Here is a 17,693-nt window from a genome sequence, read left to right as displayed (position 1 = left end):
TGTCACTACCTCCTCTGGAATGAAGGTTCAAATTCTCTATGAATCCACTGGCAGTAATAGAAGGCTAAACCAATGTGTGTTTTAGACTTGCGATGGAATCTGTTTAAAACCTTACTGTGTAATTTCTGCCTAGACACAGTGAAACTTGAATGTTTTTACTGTAATGGGCAGAAGCCACTGCACATTTGCTTCTTGGGTTGTGGAAAAACCAAACGTTTCAGGACGCTTCAGTGCCTAGTAAGTAATGAGTGTGTAAATACGGAATTATGAAAGGCTCCTTGCACTAGCATTTTTTAAATCAGTTCACACCAACAATGTATTTTCCGGAGGGGGGTGGGGTGGGGGTAGAATTTAATGGAAACGTCATTGTCATTTAACGTGACAGCTCCGTTATTTCTGACATCAGTAAAGCACAAGAACAACTTTGAGGATACTGAGCCAGGCAGACATCCATTAACCTTGGTGGTGGTGCTGCTGCATTGGATAGCGCATGAAAACATCCAAAACACTGGTGTTAAGAGGATTTTCTTTCTACAAGTGTAACACAATAGTTGGATCCTTTCTGCCAAGCACACTGCAGCCCAACAGGGGAGAAAAAACTAAAAAAGAAAAAATTAATTAAAGCAGGTTAATGAATCTGGAAATACCGTAGAGTACACGAAGCTGGGAAGAATGAAATGTGGGAATGCAAGATATCCTGCTCACTTCTGCTGATCTATGGGTGCAATTGCAGGTTCGGAGCCTCGCCGTGCAGCAGTTCACAAACTAACATTCCCGACAAAAGCCTCGTGTTAAACTCAACAACCGGTTTCGGTATCGGTACAGCGAGCAGCTGTTCCCTATCTAGATCTAGGGTCGGACTAGCTCACGCGTGAAAGAAACCGGCCACCTTTCAAGCTGTATCAACAGGTAACCCCCAGCTCCCACGGTGTGCGGCCGGACCCGTCCCCACGCCCGCCCTGCCTGCCAGCTAGCCTGCCGCCGCGCCCTCCCGACGGGGCACCGCGGCTCCCAGCTCCCCACCCTCGTCGCTCAGCCTTGCGGCGTTTGGGCGCGTCCCGGGAAGGACGAGCTGCCCGACGGCCGCGCCGAACCCACGACGGGGCCGCCCCGGAGTGAGAAGCCCGAGTCCGCCTCCGCAGGCGCTCCCCTGCGGTACACGGGCTAGCCCAACCGGGTGACAGGGATCTGCTCCTCCCGCCGCCAGCCTGAGGGGCGTGCACCCACCCTCCACGGAAGCGCAGCCGCTGCGGCGAGGGAAAGACTGCTCGCCCGACTGGGGCGCTCCGGGGGCGCGCCCACCCTCGAGGGCTGGCGGGGCCGCGCCAGGCCCCATGGCGAGGTGGAGGAGGAGCAGGAGCAGCTGCAGCCGGGATTGGGGGCCGCCGGCACCGCCCGCCCGGCCGGGGGTGGAGGCGGCGGGAGGAGGAGCGGCGGAGCGGGCCGCAGCGAGTTGGCAGAGCTGAGCGCAGCTGCCCCTGAAGATGGCGGCGGCGGAGCCGGTCGGTGCTCCGGCTGGTGGGAATTGCTCGCTGGCGGGCGGCGGCTCAGTGCCCGTCCTCTTCTGCTTCTCCGTCTTCGCGCGGCCCTCCAGCGTGCCGCACGGCGCCGGCTACGAGCTGCTGATCCAGAAGTTCCTCAGCCTCTACGGGGACCAGATAGATATGCACCGCAAGTTCGTGGTGCAGCTCTTCGCCGAGGAGTGGAGCCAGTACATAGACCTGCCCAAGGGCTTCCTGGTCAACGAGCGCTGCAAGGTGCGCCTGGTACCGCTGCAGATACAGGTGAGACCGGCCGCCACAGGTGTGCGGGGTGGCCCCGTCCCGCCGCGGGCTGCGGCTGCCCGGCCCCCACCCCGTCCTCCGCGGAGCGAGCGAGCGAGCGGGGCGCTGGCGGCCGGGGAAGCCCATCCGGAGAGCGCTGGAGCCGCAGGCACAGCCCCAGGAGCCGCGCTCTCTTATTTGTGTGCGGAAACTTTAGTTTTACTACGGAGGGGAGGCAGGTGCACTCCGCGCCGCATGCGTCTGGTAGCCGGGCTTTACCTTCAGCGATTGAGAGCTTACCCGGCCCGCATGAATGGGGAAGTAGCCTAGTGGCAGAAGTAACCAATACTTCTTTAAAACAGGCGCCTGGTGCTGCTGGTTTTACCCGGAGGTTATGGTGCCTAGGTGAAGGCTCGGGGCGTGCCGGTGAAGAGGGATCTGCGAGTGCTCATTTTCATGGCTCGTAGTGGCTAGGATTTCTCTTATCATTTCTTGCCCCCAAAAGCTCTTTAGGTTTTACAGGTACATTACTTGATCATTTTGCGGCCATAAACCAAGAAACCAGACTGCCAGTCAGATACAAGTATACGTATACAGTCAGATACAGTATACGTATATGAAGATATCTTCATGCACACTGGAGGTTTGTGCCAGTTGTGCTGTAGTAGTTGCACTGGAAGAATAAAAAAAAAAATCCTTTTTTCCTTCTTCAAGCATCAAAGCAGTCAAAAAATAGTAAAAAAAACCACGTACTTATTGTTTTAATTTAGAACATTCTTCTCAATTTATGATTAAGTTTTAGTTTGTTGAGCCAACATTACTAAGTTGAAAAAGTGATGTCATAAAAACTGAAACGTTGCTGGCATTCTCCTTATGTTTTCAAAACTGGTCTTATTCATGCTGTTTGTAGATCTTGATGAATTATGTCTTGAACCTGTAAACTCATAAGGTGTCCTGTTTACTTACACTGTATATCAAGGATGCCTTTGGAGTTTTTTGTCTTTTTCTTAGTCTTGTGTAATGGAAAGAGTGGCTAAGAAAACCAAACTAGTTTAGTAACTTGTCATTTGTTATTAATGTCATCATTCGTCATTCATAACACTCGGTTTGAAACCTTTTCTTTGTGTCTTGGAAGCAGAATGGATGGGGGCCCAAGTAGAAACACTGGAAAGGGCAGTCTCTCCAACCTGCAGTGAGAATTGGTACGGGTGCATACCTTGTTTAATTCCAGCAAGGATTTTAAAAACAGAGTTTGTGTAACCTGGGCGTGTAACAATGGTGCAGGTCAGAATTTTGTTTGTGTGTGCAGATCACTGCTCTGTAAAGACTTGCACATGGCTTCTGCACTGAAATTGTAAATGCAGCCTGAGCATTTGTAGCAGGACGTGCATGTGTATGTAAAAGGTCAGTGTTGAGACATAGAAGGATTTGTCATTCCCAGGGTGCAGATGCACTATGCAGCCTAGACTGACTGCAGGGATTCAGGAAGAACCAGTACTTAATGCATGAATTGCCTAAGTGATTATCTCCTTTTGCCAATACTGTTAACATTCTGAACAATAGCAACTGCTGATATGAAAAGATTGGTACTTGTATATTATTTTAGTTGCTTCATTGATGTGCTTCAGCAGCTGAGAATGAGCTGGAGACATCACAATGATGTCAGTGAGCTTGCCTTAAGCCACCAGCAGGTGCTCAGAGATCACTTGTTTGGGGAACATTTGGTCTGATACAGTCATAGCTGTGCTTTTTAAGACCTTCAGGATTTACTGATGGGAAGGTTATACTCACTTTCTGTATGTTGATTCATGCACTTGCCACTCTTATGTGCCTTTTCCCCTCCCCCCCCAATGTTTTATGTGCAATTAACACAACACAGGTTTGTCATCTGCATGTGTCATAGTCACTTGAAACACACTTTTTAGCATGTCTTTCTAGACAGACAACCTTTGCTTGCTGATATAATCAGACTTTCATATTTAGAAAGATGTATTTAGTTTAAACCTAAGATTCACAGATAGTAGAATCCATATCCTGAGACAGTAATTTCAGTATTTTTATGTGTGTGCTTTATAAAATACAAGTATGCGTTTAGGTAGGGATGGTATTTTAACTCCTAGGGCAGTAGTGCCCTGAGCTCTGGAATGATATCCTCCTATTTTGATTCCTGCGCAGACCTGTTACGGAAGGATGCTTTTCGTTGCAGTAGCTAAAGAAATGTCAGCATTAAATGGTGTTTGACGGGGCTATTTCAATTTCCTGTCCCTGCAGTTGAGGGGGGCAGTAATCTCACAGGGAAATCCATGTACTGCCCTTGGAAAGCCAGGCCACTCCATGCAGCTCAATTCAAGGCTCCATCTGTACAGGGTATTTTCTCTCCATCATATTTGTGCCTTTGTACTGGGCTCATACACATACATTTGTTTGGTTTAACTGTCATGGTGCAAAACAGCTGAAGTTTCAATGGCCATCCAGCGTTAGGCAGGGTGATGGTATGCAGTAAACACTGATGTTCAGCTTGGCTGCTGCCCTTGAAACTCTTCAACCACAGACTTGCCGTGTGGAGGACTTCTCCTTTGGCCTCTCCCAGCTGGTGAGGAGGTCATTTACTTGCGACCTGAGTACTAGCAAAAAGGGGCCATCTGCTTTTCTGGGATGGAAATTTTAACAGAGTAATACAGTCAGGGTGGGGGAAGGCAGGACCACTTTAACCTCTTCTAATTATAAATGCAAGTAAATCATGGTACTAAAACTATTATATTTTGCCATAACTGTTGTAGCTTTCTTTGGAGGAGAGAAGCAGTAAGGAAAAACATTTCAGAGGTGTCAGAAGTCAGCTTCTTTCAGCCATGTAATAGAGGAGGTCAGGCAGCATTTGAATATATGCACAAGAGAGGCTATTTCACAGTTGCTTTCATAAATTCAAGGTGACTTAGACAGTATTTGTGCTCTGCATTTACAAACTTGTAACCTTAAGACACTAGAGCTAAAGGGGTGAAGTTATTAATATCATTGGAAAAAGCACTTGCAGTTCAGGGTGGGTTTTTTTAAAACACATGTTGATGTTTCAGGCATATGTTTCTTGCAGAAAGCTGCTTGCAGAGTGACACTAAACTTGCTGAAAGAGAAGGCAAAGAAAATAGAAGTACTTGTATACAGATTTACACTCTTTTTACACATATATAATATTGCTATATTCACATGTTTTGGAAATAGAATTAACATTAACTCAGGAGCCTAAGTCTGTTTTCTGAAGACCAGGAAAAGCCGAAGCATAAATTGCAGGATACAAGTCAAGTCAGGGGAGGTGTTGGCTTTTTTTTTTTTTTTTTAATTCGTCTCAAAGGTAGAATGTTCAGAGAGGTTTCTTCACATCCAGACTCCTGGTTTATGTATCTTTCCTCTGTAGATAACATTCTGATAATTTTGGATTTTGATGAAGAATTTTTTACTCTCTTAATTATATTAACATCATGTGCTTATCTAACTAAATCTGTCCTTTTAAAATGATGAATTGCATGCAAAAGACTGTACTTCAGCTTAGCACAAAATAAATATTTGTGCTCCTAAGTTGAAACACTTGTAATCTATTTTTCCCTTCAGATACATTAAACTGAATTTCTTCAGATTTTTTTCCCTTTGAAAGATAAGAAGCAAAGTAGAACTGAATCTTACAGACTTCGATTTAGAAATAAAGAAGCAGCAGTGATGGTAGTCAGTTGGTTTTTGTTGTTGCCGTCCTTAAAGTACCAAGACTGCAATTCTGCCTTTCTTGTGCGTAAGCTTGGCAAGAAATTTACGATGTGACTAGTGATATCACTTAGGATTATTTCTCTGCTTCCATTTACTTGCTCATTTCAAATACTGGGGAAAAAAAAATGCATTTTGTATGTTGAATGCTTCCTGAAGTCTGCACAGGGAAATTGCTGATAAAGAGGCAGTATATGTGAATATTTTTGTAAAACTGGTTCTATAATTATAGCACTTCATCACAGTCACATTTTGTATGATTAAGAATAATCAGCAGAGATGCAGCAGATGTGAAGAAACACCTGTCCTTTGCCACCTAGGTCTTTTCTAAGGTAGGATTTAAAGCTGTATGTAACTTGTGACAGCATACCTTTAAAATCCTGGTCTGGACAAGGTCCTAGAGATGACTTCTCTAGGTGGGTGGAAGAGCTGCATCAGGTTACGTGTCTGTCTGACGTACCTATTCTGGTTATGCTGTGAGGGGAGAAAGTCCTGGTGACTGAGAGGGGGGAAGCTAAACAAATGGAAAAACTTGCTGTGTGTGAGAAATTCCAGTGATTTGGTGTTGTTTGGTTTCTTTCTGTTTGTTTGGTTTTTTCTTCAATTTTGTGTGTTTGTCTTTTAAATTTAGGTTGTTTAATAGTATCATGGCTGAGTAGATGTTATATGTGGGGTGGATTTGCTTTTATTTAGCAGATACGTAGTTGACCCACAGGTAGCTGCAGTGGCTCACCAGCGCTGCCCAGCCTGCCTCTGAGGGTGAAGGTAAATGGGTGCTGGCGTGCCAGTCTGGGGTTTGCTGTCTGGGTGTAGTTTTGCCCCCACCCCAGCTCACTGGTACCGTGCAGTGCTGGAGCCGTGCAGGCAGTCATGGTTTTTACTGTCAGGGTATATGTGTGGTGGAGGTGCCTCATGTTCCTGGCACAGTGAGGCTGTGAGAGAGGTGGATGGCTTTGAGAGCAAATGAGCGGTAGGATTTATGTGGTACATTGAAGAACCAGTGAGCAGAAATTTTTCTTTATGCATAGCAGATACTTTTATGAATTTATTTATGGCCTGCATTACCTAGTATTTATGAAACTTCATTTCAAACTGCTTTCTGCTTCACTCTCATCCTTTACACATCTGCTTTTCTAATTAACACCAGCAAGTGTTGATTTATTTACTTTATTTTTTTTTTTTAGTTTTGCCATCTATTCCTTCTGATTTCTTTGTATTCTGCCACAAGTTGCATGGCATGGTTTGATTCAGACTGCAAGTTAATTAGAAATAAATACGAAATTCAACATGGGTATTACTTGTGTTATATTTTGTAAGAGCTTTTTATAGTTGACTCAACTTCATTTTAGAGTGCTGGTTGTATTAAACTGAAGGCATAAATTAAGTCATATGAAACCAACTTGACGATAGAGGAAAGTGGATATAAGCCTTTTGTTCCAGCTCCCTGTGATGTTTGACATAAACACATGGGATTATGGATTCAGTGGAAGTCTGTATTGAGGATGCTCCCTGGTTACAAAGGCAGTTGTTTTATCTCTGTGCTTCCCTGTCAAATGAGAATAATATTGAATTTGCTCTAAGATCTGTTCCAAATCCACTGTCTGTTAATATTCCACCACCTATTTCATTGCCCAGACTTGGGGCAAATACTGTTTTTGCAGAAGGTGCTGAACTGGGAGGAGCTGCAAGCATCTGAGAGAACAGAATTCAGGCTTTTCATGACAAGTTGGAGAAAAACGTGAAATAAGATGCTATTCAGAATGGACGCAACAAAGGCAGAAGCATTTCCTGTGCTAAGATAGATATAATCAACTATGCAAATAAAAGATGAGGGAGAGTTCAAGGGATGATTTTGAGGATCAGAGTCTAAGTATCATCAATTATGAAAAGAGCAAATAGCATACTGGAAAGTACAAATTGAACAGGGCCTGCAGGGGCTGGGAGCTGACCTGAGTCTGCTAGTGCTGAGAAGTTTTATGGGCAGAGAAATACTGCAGAGAAATATATCCAATACCCAAGTACTGGGTGCCTTGCTCTAGCCTGCTATTTGAAAAGCACAGCTGGAAGGGCAAGGAAAATGAGTTGTAGGAGGGAAGACTGAAAATATTGATTTGTTTTAAAATAAGGAAGGGGAAGGACTAAAGGGAGACTGGATCTTGAGTCTTGAGATACAGTAATAAGTGTTTGTGCATGGTTATGCACATGAAAGAGGATGGTGATGCTTTTGCATTTCAAATCCAGCATAAACAACTGTAAATAATGCTCCTTAGTGACAACAAAATGTTGTATGTATATATGTGTGTTTGTGCATGTATATGTATGATATATACCTGTGTACTGTGTGGGTGAGAAAACACTGCAAGGTAAAAGTAACAGAGCTTTAGGGTGGATTGTATAAGAGCTCTGTGCGTTGTGTATTGCATATGGGTGAGATCAGATAGGTATCTTTGAAGAATATTAGCATTTGGTTGATCCTTCTATAGAGGGAGACCATGCAGCTTCTTGAAGGCTTCCTGATCTATATTCCTGCTTGTTCCTTTGCTAAGGATGGTAGTGCCATCCAGTGCCTTGATACAAGTAGATGTGCACTAAGGCAGTAAATTAATTCCACATAGATTACTCTATAGTGATGGTATACAGTAGTTCAAAATGATAATTAAGAAAAAAAAGTGGTGAAATTATTTCTAAAAGGAAGTAATTGTCTTGTCTCAGTATTTATATGACAAGCAAAGATGACACATTTTCTGAGTAGGAGGCACACTTACAAATATTGTCTATCCCAGTTACCCTATTTTTGCTTCTGAGCCGTAGGAAAGTTAAATGTCATGATTGACTGCTGGTATTAAGTGCTAGAGTTAGAATGGGTCACTGTGAATACTCACTGTGATGTTGAATTGTACGTTAATACTTCCCACCAACTGGCTTTTGCATTGTTCAAACGCATGGATGGATGATGTTCAAGAACAAGGCAGTTATTCAGTATTTTGTTTTCAAGCATTCTTGATCCCAGACCTTATTTATTACTACGTGGTATAGAATCACAGAAGTGTTATTTGGGAGAGCTATCTCAAGAGTGCCTTCTCTAACTCCTATGCAAAGCCAATTCTTCATCAAATCAGCTGTCATTTTGCTGAATGCTGAAAACGTCTGATGATGGAGATCCTGCCACTTGTGGTAGCCTGTTTCAGTGCAGCTGTAGCTTTGTATTGGCAAAGATTTCCCCTGATGTCTGTTGTCATGCTCTTCTGTTTTCCTGTGGCACCAGTGGGTCCAGTGTTAGACTGCCTGCTTTACAGTCCTTACTGGATTTGCCTTGGTACTTGCTTGTACTAACAGCATTTTGTTTTTGCCCACTGCCGTTATGAGCGTTTTTTGTTTCGTCATTAGTAGTGTACTCAGTGTGAGAGGTGTGGGAATTTACGATTTATAATGTGCAGGTAACTTTCACAACAGTTTGAACAGGCCATTAGTATAGTTTTTTAGCCTTGGAAATTGAGATCAAAACTGTTTTACTTGGCACACATGTGGTGAAGCAGTGGAAGACTTGGGACTAATATTTAAGAATTCCGCATTCCCTTGTGGTGAGTTGAACTTGGCTAACTACCAGGTGCCCACTAAACTGCTTTATCATTTCCCCGTTCCCCAACAGGAGAGGGAGAGAAAATATGAGAACAAGCTTGTGGGTCAAGACAGGGACAGGAAGATCACTTGCCAGTTACTGTTACAGGCAAAACAGATTCAACTTGGGTTAATTAATCAATTAACCAGTCAATAATAGAGTAGGAAAATAGGAAATAAGAACAAATATAAAAACACCTTCCACCTTCCCCTCCATCCTTCCCAGGCCCAGCTCCACTTTTGGCTTTTCTGCCTTGTCCCTGCAAGCAGCACACAGGGATGGGGAATGGGGTTGCAGTCAGTTCTTAACAGTGTCTCTGCCATTCCTGCTCACACTCCTCTCATGCTCCAGTGTGGCATCAGCCATGAGAGATAGTCCTTCACAAAGTTCTGCATGGGTCCCTTCCAAGGAGTGCAGTACTTCAGGAATAGACTGTTTCAGCATGGGTCCCATCAATGGATGCAGTCCTTCAGGAACAGACTGCTGCAGCATGAGTCCCTTCCATGGATGCAGTCCTTCAGGAACCGACTGCTCCATGTGAATCCCCACGGGGTCACAGGTCCTGCCAGAAGACCTGCCTGAGCTACTCTCCATTGGGGTCACAGGTCTGCAGCCTCCTGCAGGCACATCCCCATGGCCTGTGATGGATGTGGAGGATCTGTGTGGAGTCCTCCAAGAGGAGAGGGGAACCTTGGCTCTGGTGCCTGGAGCACTTTCTTCCTCTCCTTCCTCATAGACAATGGTGTCTGAAGAGTTGTTTCATATGCTCTCACTCCTGTCTCCTAGCTGCTGCTGCACAGTGTTGGGTACTTTTCCTCTTACTTAAGTATATTATCATGGAGGTGCCATCAACATTGCTTATGGGCTTGGCCTTGGCCAGTGGTGAGTCCTTGAACCTGGTTGGTATTGGCTTTGTCCAGCCTGTGGCAATTTTCAGCATCTTTTCACAATCCACCCCTGCAGTCCTTCCTTACTACCAAAACCTTGCCATGTAAACCAAATACATCATTGCTCTTCCAAAATACACTTGTACAGTTTTTTGTAACTTCAGTTGAAAACATCACCAGCATTGGTCTGCAGAAAATGGAGTGTTTACAGTTAATGTCTACTTCCCAGAAGCAGTTTATTCAATTTGTCAGTTTGCTAAGAAGCTTCTGAATGGATATAAGTTCTCTTGAGTTCCAACTAAATAATAGTATGTGGTCGATCTCTTTCCTTGTAATCTCCAGCTGAAGCCTTATCCTTTACTTCAGCAGGTAGTACAAGTAACTTTATACAAATATAAAGCATTGTTCAAGGTAAGAGAGAATGCTGTCTTTGACTATTTTTTTTTTTTTTGGTCATACTACTGACAAGTTTCTCTGCTGTTGGACTTCCATCAGGCTTGTGCTAAAAGATTTTATAGACAAAACAATGAAGATGGTGAAAATATATGAACACACGGTATTGAAAGCAAGTGGAAGTCTGAATTCTTTTAACTTTAGTTTATCCTAACTTTATGTCAATTCCAAGAGTTGTGAATTTAAAAATTAGTTTGACAAATGTAATTTTGTTGTTGTTACCATTTTTTAAAAAAAATATTTATTTTTACAGTACTTTAGGCAGTATGCTCTTCCATTCAGAGTTCAGAAGTTCCCATGTACACTTACATTAACTTGTGTCTCCCACCTAATTAAATCTTGATTATCTATGGATGTCTGTACCATACTGCTCAGTATCAGCTGTTCTTTTGAATTTGGAAACATATCAAAACTATGGTATGCTTGAAAAACCTTTCTCCTATTTTGACTTAAAGTAACATAAATCTGTTACCTGGCAGAGGTCTTGCAGACTTTCCTCATTCTGTTGCTTTTCTGAAAGGGTCTTCACTCGCATTGAAAGCATTATCTTTATTTTGGTTTTCAGATGACAACTTTGGGCAACCTGACACCCTCAAGCACTGTTTTTTTCTGCTGTGATATGCAAGAGCGATTCCGGCCTGCCATCAAGTACTTTGGTGATATCATCAGCGTGGGCCAACGACTGGTATAGTGTTTGCTTTATTTCTTGTAGTGGCTTTTGATCATGCATGCAAATTCATTATGTTATACACAGCCAGTTTATTGGTTATTCAGCTTTAGGTAATAAGTTCTTTTGCTATGATCATTCTTTAATAATTTATTTTCTTACATACTTTCCTCCCTGTCCCCTTGCAGCTCCAAGGTGCACGGCTCTTAGGAATTCCAGTTATTGTGACTGAACAGTATCCCAAAGGTCTTGGCAGCACTGTGCAAGAAATTGATTTAACAGGAGCTAAACTTGTACTTCCTAAAACAAAATTTTCAATGGTGTTGCCAGAAGTTGAAGCAGCTTTAGCAGAGATCCCTGGAGTCCGCAGCGTTGTCCTGTTTGGAGTAGAAGTATGTGCCTTGCTATTCTTATACTGTTTTACGGTAATGTGTGTTGGCCCACAGCAGCATTTAGCATTTTTTTCTGTTATTTAAAAAAAAAAAAGTCAATTTATGTTGCTTAGAGCTCAGATGTCCTATACAGATAAAATTATTACTGTTATACGGGTATAACAGTTATTATATATATATATTATATCTCATAATAAACTTCGAAATGTGATACTTTACAGGTTCTTGTCTCAAGATTCTTTGGCATTTAAACCCCACATTGAGTTATTTAGTAATGTCAGGGGTAGAAAAATGCATGTATGAACTATAAGTTTGGCATTGTGCTGCATATGTTTTATAATAATGATTTTTTTTTTGGTGGGGTTTTTGCATTTGATTTCTTCTCTGTAGACTCATGTCTGCATCCAGCAAACAGCACTGGAATTAGTTGGCAGAGGTCTGGAAGTTCATATTGTAGCTGATGCCACCTCATCAAGAAGTATGATGGATAGAATGTTTGCTCTTGAGGTAAGTTTCTCAGTAAAGTTTTGTCCACCTTGGGTTTGTATGTTAATTTACCTCCCTATTGGAAGCTAATCTAACAAGGAATTTTTAAGGCCAGTAAGCAGTGTGCAAATGTAGACTGTAAAAGAGGTGCATGCTCTGATTCTCAGAGTAGATTCCAGGAAGGAGAAGTATTACTGTCTTATTTTTCATCCCAAAATGACGGTTAAATATGTGAAACACAGTTTGGGACACTTGGATTTCCGAAATCATTGTTTCATGCAATCTAGATTACTCTGTATAGCCGTTATCATTTTAGGGTAATTTCTCACAGGGTGTTAACTGTACAGCAGAATAGGAGTTGCAGAGCTTTTGGTTTTGTTATTGCAAATGATACTCTGTTCTTGAAATTCATTGAAATGCTATGGAACATAATAAGTGATCCAGATCAGAGCTCCTTCTTGTATGTCTGTCCCTTCCTCTGCTCTTTGTCATCAGTGCAAATTAAAGCTTAATCACAAGACTCTGATTATAGTAAAGACTTTCCCCCCTCCTTCTAGAGCTCATCTAAATGTTGAGAACGTGGAGATAAATGTAACAAGATTTAAAGCACATACAACTATGTGGTAGCAAATTCATGCAAATGATTTTTTGATTGTGTACTTTAATTTACCTACAGGCATCAGTGTTGGAAATCAGAACCTGATACATACATTAAGTATTGCAGTTTTTGCCTTGGGCCACAACAATTATTTGAAAATTGAACCTAATAGGTACAGCATTTGATGCTTTTTTTTTTTTTGTGGATAATGGAGGAAACTTGATTTCTTATGTTTCTCATGAGTAAGAGAATTAAAGGCTAAAGGGAAATCACCAGCATATAGCATTTGATGAAACCCATGACTGGTTAAATAGAAGCTTAATGTTGTCCATCACATAAAGCATAGTGACACACACAGAGTGCAGGAATGACTGAAATCATGGATGTCTCAAGTCAGTGTCTTCCAGGAGCAGCAGTAGACAAAAAATATGAAAAAAATGAAATCTGTTCTCCTTATTGTGTATTTGTTTGTACATTTGATTATCATACTGTGTCTGCAAGTGTAGAAGCTGGTTCAGTGTAATAAAGGTTAAAGCAGTGACTAGCCAGCTTGGTTTTTCTTTCTAGTCAGAAAGGTTATGAATCATCTTAAAAGTGTGGTTGATTGCAAAAGCTGTAATCCAGGCAAATTGGTCAATTTTAAGCAACATTTTAGTATGTCTTTCAATTAATTTTCACCAAAGAAAATGTTTTGCTGTGATTCCTTAATAGTCAGCATTAAAATACAAGTTGTGTAACACTTGCTGGTTTGTTGTTGATGTCTGAGCCAGTTTTATAGCAATATCTTCTACTCCGTGGCTGTGCGCGCCAACATTGTCTCCCTTTTGTGCAGTAGAACCTTTCTTAAAAATGCTATGGGGGGCTCTGGGCTAGAGTGGGCAAGAGGTGAGCATGACTGTGAGCAGGAGACCAGGAGAAAGGGACACATGTACTGGGCATGTCAGTAATCCTGATGGGCCGTGGTAATAGGTTTCTTGAGGAAGCTGGTAAAGTACCAGAGCATTGGGTAATCCTCCTTTAGTCTCACCATACAGCTGGCAGGTCTAATCATATTCTTTTAATTGGTGAGTCTGACATGTCTCTTGTTCAGCCTTGCTCCATACCTGTTAAGCTGAGGTGAGGTTTGGATCCAAGGTCCCTGGATCTTTCCCCCTATTCCCTGGAAAAAGGGTGTGAGACTTACCTTTTCACAGTAAAACTGCCCTTCTCTATTCACAGTGACCTTTCAAGGGTGATAAAGAGCAACCTTGCAGTGATAATGAACATCTTCCTCAGCAACTTCAAATAAATCTTGCCTGGTCCCACCTGCCACTTCAGTTCTCCATGTTTCTCCTCACATAGAATGTGAGCATATATCAGAACGGATGTACTAGGAAGTGCAGTTTGAATTGACAGCCAAACTTTCATGTCTGCTTGGGTGACCCCAAAGAATTCTTGTCTCCACTTCTGTTGTGCACTTAAAAATGACAGCTGGCAAAAACTTGTAACCAAAAAAAAAAACAACCCCAGAAACCAAAAAAAACCCCAATTTTTCCATTGAAATAATTCAGCCCAACTGGCCAGGGTTGTGGCTGTTCTTAATCTCTGTCCTGTCTGATAAAGATGCCTTGTGTCACTGTCTTGGATTGCGCCAGTTTAGTCTGTTCATGCTGGGTCTTTTCTGTTCTGCATCTCTCCTATTTGTTCCTGCAATGTGGATGCAGGACACTCACACTACTTTTATTCACATTAAAGACTGGAAGAGAAAACCTTTCATTTCCTTGCAAGTCATCCAGTATGCTTAGAATGTCCATCTCTTCATTCCTACTAATCTCAAAACTATGTAACTATATAAATTATACCTAGTCCTAGGAGTATAAGCTAATACCAGCCTATTTGACATATTATGGTATGTTTTGTTTCTAAAGAGAAAATACTCTCTTTTCAGTCAGCATTTCTCAGAAAGCAAGGTTCTTTAAAAATCTATGTTTGTTTTTTTCTCTCATCCATACTAGTTAAAATTAAAAACTTGTGTTTCTGGAAGAGTACATCTCAAACATTGACATAATACTTCATAGTGATTTTCACTTTTTTTTTTTTTTTTTTTTGGCTGTGTACATGTGTTAAACAAATGTGTCATTGTACAGAATATGAGAGCTAGGAAAGCTGTGTGCTTTGTCTTAACAAAATGCTGTAAGGCTTACTGCCATTATTGCAAACAAGAAGCCATTGATGAGTAAATCCAACTTAGTTACATTACACTATATAGACTGTAGTTACACACACATTACTGCTTCCCTAAAATTAAGGCCTTCCCCCATCAATTGTTTTATAATTGATCAGCTAAACAGTGATCTGTGACTGCCCTAGAAAGAGCTTCTGTTTTCTTCAGTAATTACAATTGAAACCTGTCTGAAGGCATATGCATCTGTATTTTCTGCCTCTTGCCCTCCTTCGGCTGTTAAGGACCCCATTAGATTTGATGAAGCATGCAGCTTGAGTAGAGGATGGTGGAGGGAAAGCTAGCTTCATGAAGAGTTCTACTGCCAGTGAATCTGTACAATTGTTGGGAAGCTGATAGGGCCCAGGGGATGTTCAGCCTTTACTTAAACATAACTTTGTGCTGTGTAGGCAACAACCACAGTCTTAAAAGTCCAAAAACTTTGCTGTTAGTCCTGTGGCTTAGGCTGCATGAAGGGTTGATCTGTTTAGTTGCACGCTTAAAAGATCTAGCAGGCCTCTTTCAGTTTTGCTTTCTACACAGTGATGCTTTTTATTCTGTAGCCCAAAAACTAACTCAGGATTTACTGAGGCTGTAATGAGGCAGCATTGAAAGGAGCTGGTGTTGTGCTAGTATGACTTATAAGGTCTGTAGAAGAAATTTTTGTTCTGTCCCATGAGGTGATTAGTACTAACACACTGTGTAGTTCAAGGATGGAAGTACTAGTACATAACAAGCCCTGAAAGAGAAATGGTTACTCTTGCTTAATGCCTTTAGGTTGGTCCTTGCTATTTTCTTTTTCCTCAAGCCTTTCAGGTACATATGAGTGTGAAGAAGGCTATCCTCTGGACCATACAAAGGGAAAGGCTTGTTTATGTAACAGAGGTGGGCTTTCTGCATAGAGTCGGACATGGGGAAACAATCCAATCCAAGGAGGAAGCCTTATTTGTAATCCAGGGCGGGCTTTTTCTTCAGTAAAGTCTAAAACCACTCACTGTCCATCCTAGCTTTATAAATGATACTGCTTAGTTATGAAGGAATGGTATTGGCAATGTTTTGTTAATAAGAAATGTTTTTAAAAATACCGTCTGTCGTCTTTACAAAATGTATACTTACTCCCTTTGGCAAGTATCTCCTGTTACTCTCTTTCTGCTCTTTTCTCTTTCAGCGTCTTGCTCGCACTGGAATTATAGTTACTACTAGTGAAGCTATATTGCTGCAGCTGGTAGCTGATAAAGAACATCCAAAATTCAAAGAAATCCAAAATCTCATTAAGGCAAGTGCCCCTGAGTCAGGGCTCCTTTCCAAAGTTTAAAGAGGTCATGGAGGAAGCAAATCTTGTTGTCGTCTTTCAGAAGGAAGGAAAGCTGTGAGCACACATGTACACTGTCTTCACCCAAAGTTTGGTAAAAGTGTAAAATTAAAAATTTACATACTCGTGTTTGCAGTAGCAAATTGTCTGATTATATGTCTCGCTACCAGTATGTTCTGTTTAGTTACTGCTGTTAGGGGCTTTGGTTACCCATAGGACCCTTTCATTGTCAAATTTCTTTATTTAAAAAACAAAAATTAACAGAGGTGCCTGCTAGTCTAAACTGTACACTGATTGTAACAGTTCCAAAAAGTGCATATTTCTGTGACACCTCTTGATTGTACATTCTGTAAAAGCATTCTGTGATACTCTGTTTCACTTTTGTATTAATAGAAGATAATTGCATAGTGGATAAATGTGATGTGATACATTTTACTGTTCTATGTAAGTGAAGTATTTTAGTAGGGCAAAACTTAAAACCAAGTAAGAAAAATGGGCTACATGTGAACTTTTGTTCTCTAGGATAAAGTTTAAGTGCTTTGCTTTGTAGACAAGATATAGATCAAGCAGCAGCTGATGTTCAATTGTTCTAGGGAACTGAAGCCTGCATCATGACTTTCAACTATTCTGAAATGGCTGCCCAACCCTGTATTTCAGGTAACTGTATACAATGAGTTCTTCATAAACAACTGGTGTAAAGTCCTTCAGAGGTAGCAGAAGATTACCAAAGTGTAAAATAAATAGCAATGCTGGGGATGTTAAAGAAGAAAAACTTTTCAGCTTTGAGCTGAATCTACTACTGTATTTGGAGGTGGGTTTACCCCATTTTACTTAAATTGAATTATGCAATTTGACCAAGCAAGCTCTGAAAAAACCCTTAGCTTCTCTAGGTTGTTGCACTTCTTTTGTGGTCTGCAGTTGTGGGGAGTTTGAACAGAATCTGACCTAAAAGCATTCTTCAGAAAAGTAACATATTTAACTTAGTGATATATATTTTTTACTATCTAGAACCAATAATTTTAACACATGATAGATCAGAAAAGCACTTTCTTCATGTTCCAGTGATTTAAACAATGTTGTATAAAGTTTACTTTGTGACCAAGACATTTTTTTTTTTTCCTGAAAGGAGTACTAGAAGATGTCATACTGAACAGTGGTGACTTTGGTAGAAAACCAATTACAGTACACATATTGTTTTAAATTACGTATTTTCCCCACAAGATGGCTCTAAAAGAATTGTTTCTGAGAGATAATCTTTATATGTTCAAAACAAATAAAGTGTTAACATTTGCTGTCTCTCTTATGCTTGTGATATTTATTGAAGAGCAAATCCTGAAAGTTGTGTTTGCCATGGACCTTATTCTGTTTTGTACAGCTGTGGAATTTCTATAGATGTCATGGGAATTTTGTGTAAAGATCAAGGGTGGATAATGTCTAATAATTCTTCTGCATCTAGTTACAGTGTTATTTAATGCTCCAAAATATGAGGAGTGAATGTTATTCTTCAAATCGGAGGCAGAGAGGTGTATTGAGTTGAAGAACCATTGTTCTGTATCACTGATCTAC

The 17,693-nt window shown here is 41.4% G+C and overlaps 1 protein-coding gene across 2 annotated transcripts; it reads left to right on the top strand.

The window, feature by feature from the left end:
- The first annotated feature begins 1,217 nt into the window (after positions 1 to 1,217).
- Positions 1,218 to 17,425, top strand: ISOC1 (isochorismatase domain containing 1). 2 transcript variants are annotated; one of them, XM_034073146.1, is made up of 7 exons: positions 1,218 to 1,784; positions 11,038 to 11,157; positions 11,328 to 11,531; positions 11,922 to 12,038; positions 15,984 to 16,091; positions 16,721 to 16,784; positions 17,254 to 17,425. In XM_034073146.1, exons 1-7 carry the CDS (start codon positions 1,485 to 1,487, stop codon positions 17,325 to 17,327), a joined length of 987 nt encoding a protein of 328 aa, XP_033929037.1. In that variant the 5' UTR covers positions 1,218 to 1,484; the 3' UTR covers positions 17,328 to 17,425. The 2 variants fall into 2 exon arrangements, with proteins under 2 accessions (XP_033929037.1, XP_033929038.1); XM_034073147.1 differs by having other exon boundaries at positions 1,226 to 1,784; positions 15,984 to 17,423.
- The last annotated feature ends 268 nt before the right edge of the window (positions 17,426 to 17,693 follow it).

Source organism: Melopsittacus undulatus, chromosome Z (genome assembly GCF_012275295.1).
Source record: "Melopsittacus undulatus isolate bMelUnd1 chromosome Z, bMelUnd1.mat.Z, whole genome shotgun sequence".
NCBI lineage: Eukaryota > Metazoa > Chordata > Aves > Psittaciformes > Psittaculidae > Melopsittacus > Melopsittacus undulatus.
This window is presented reverse-complemented; position numbering and strand designations above follow the sequence as displayed.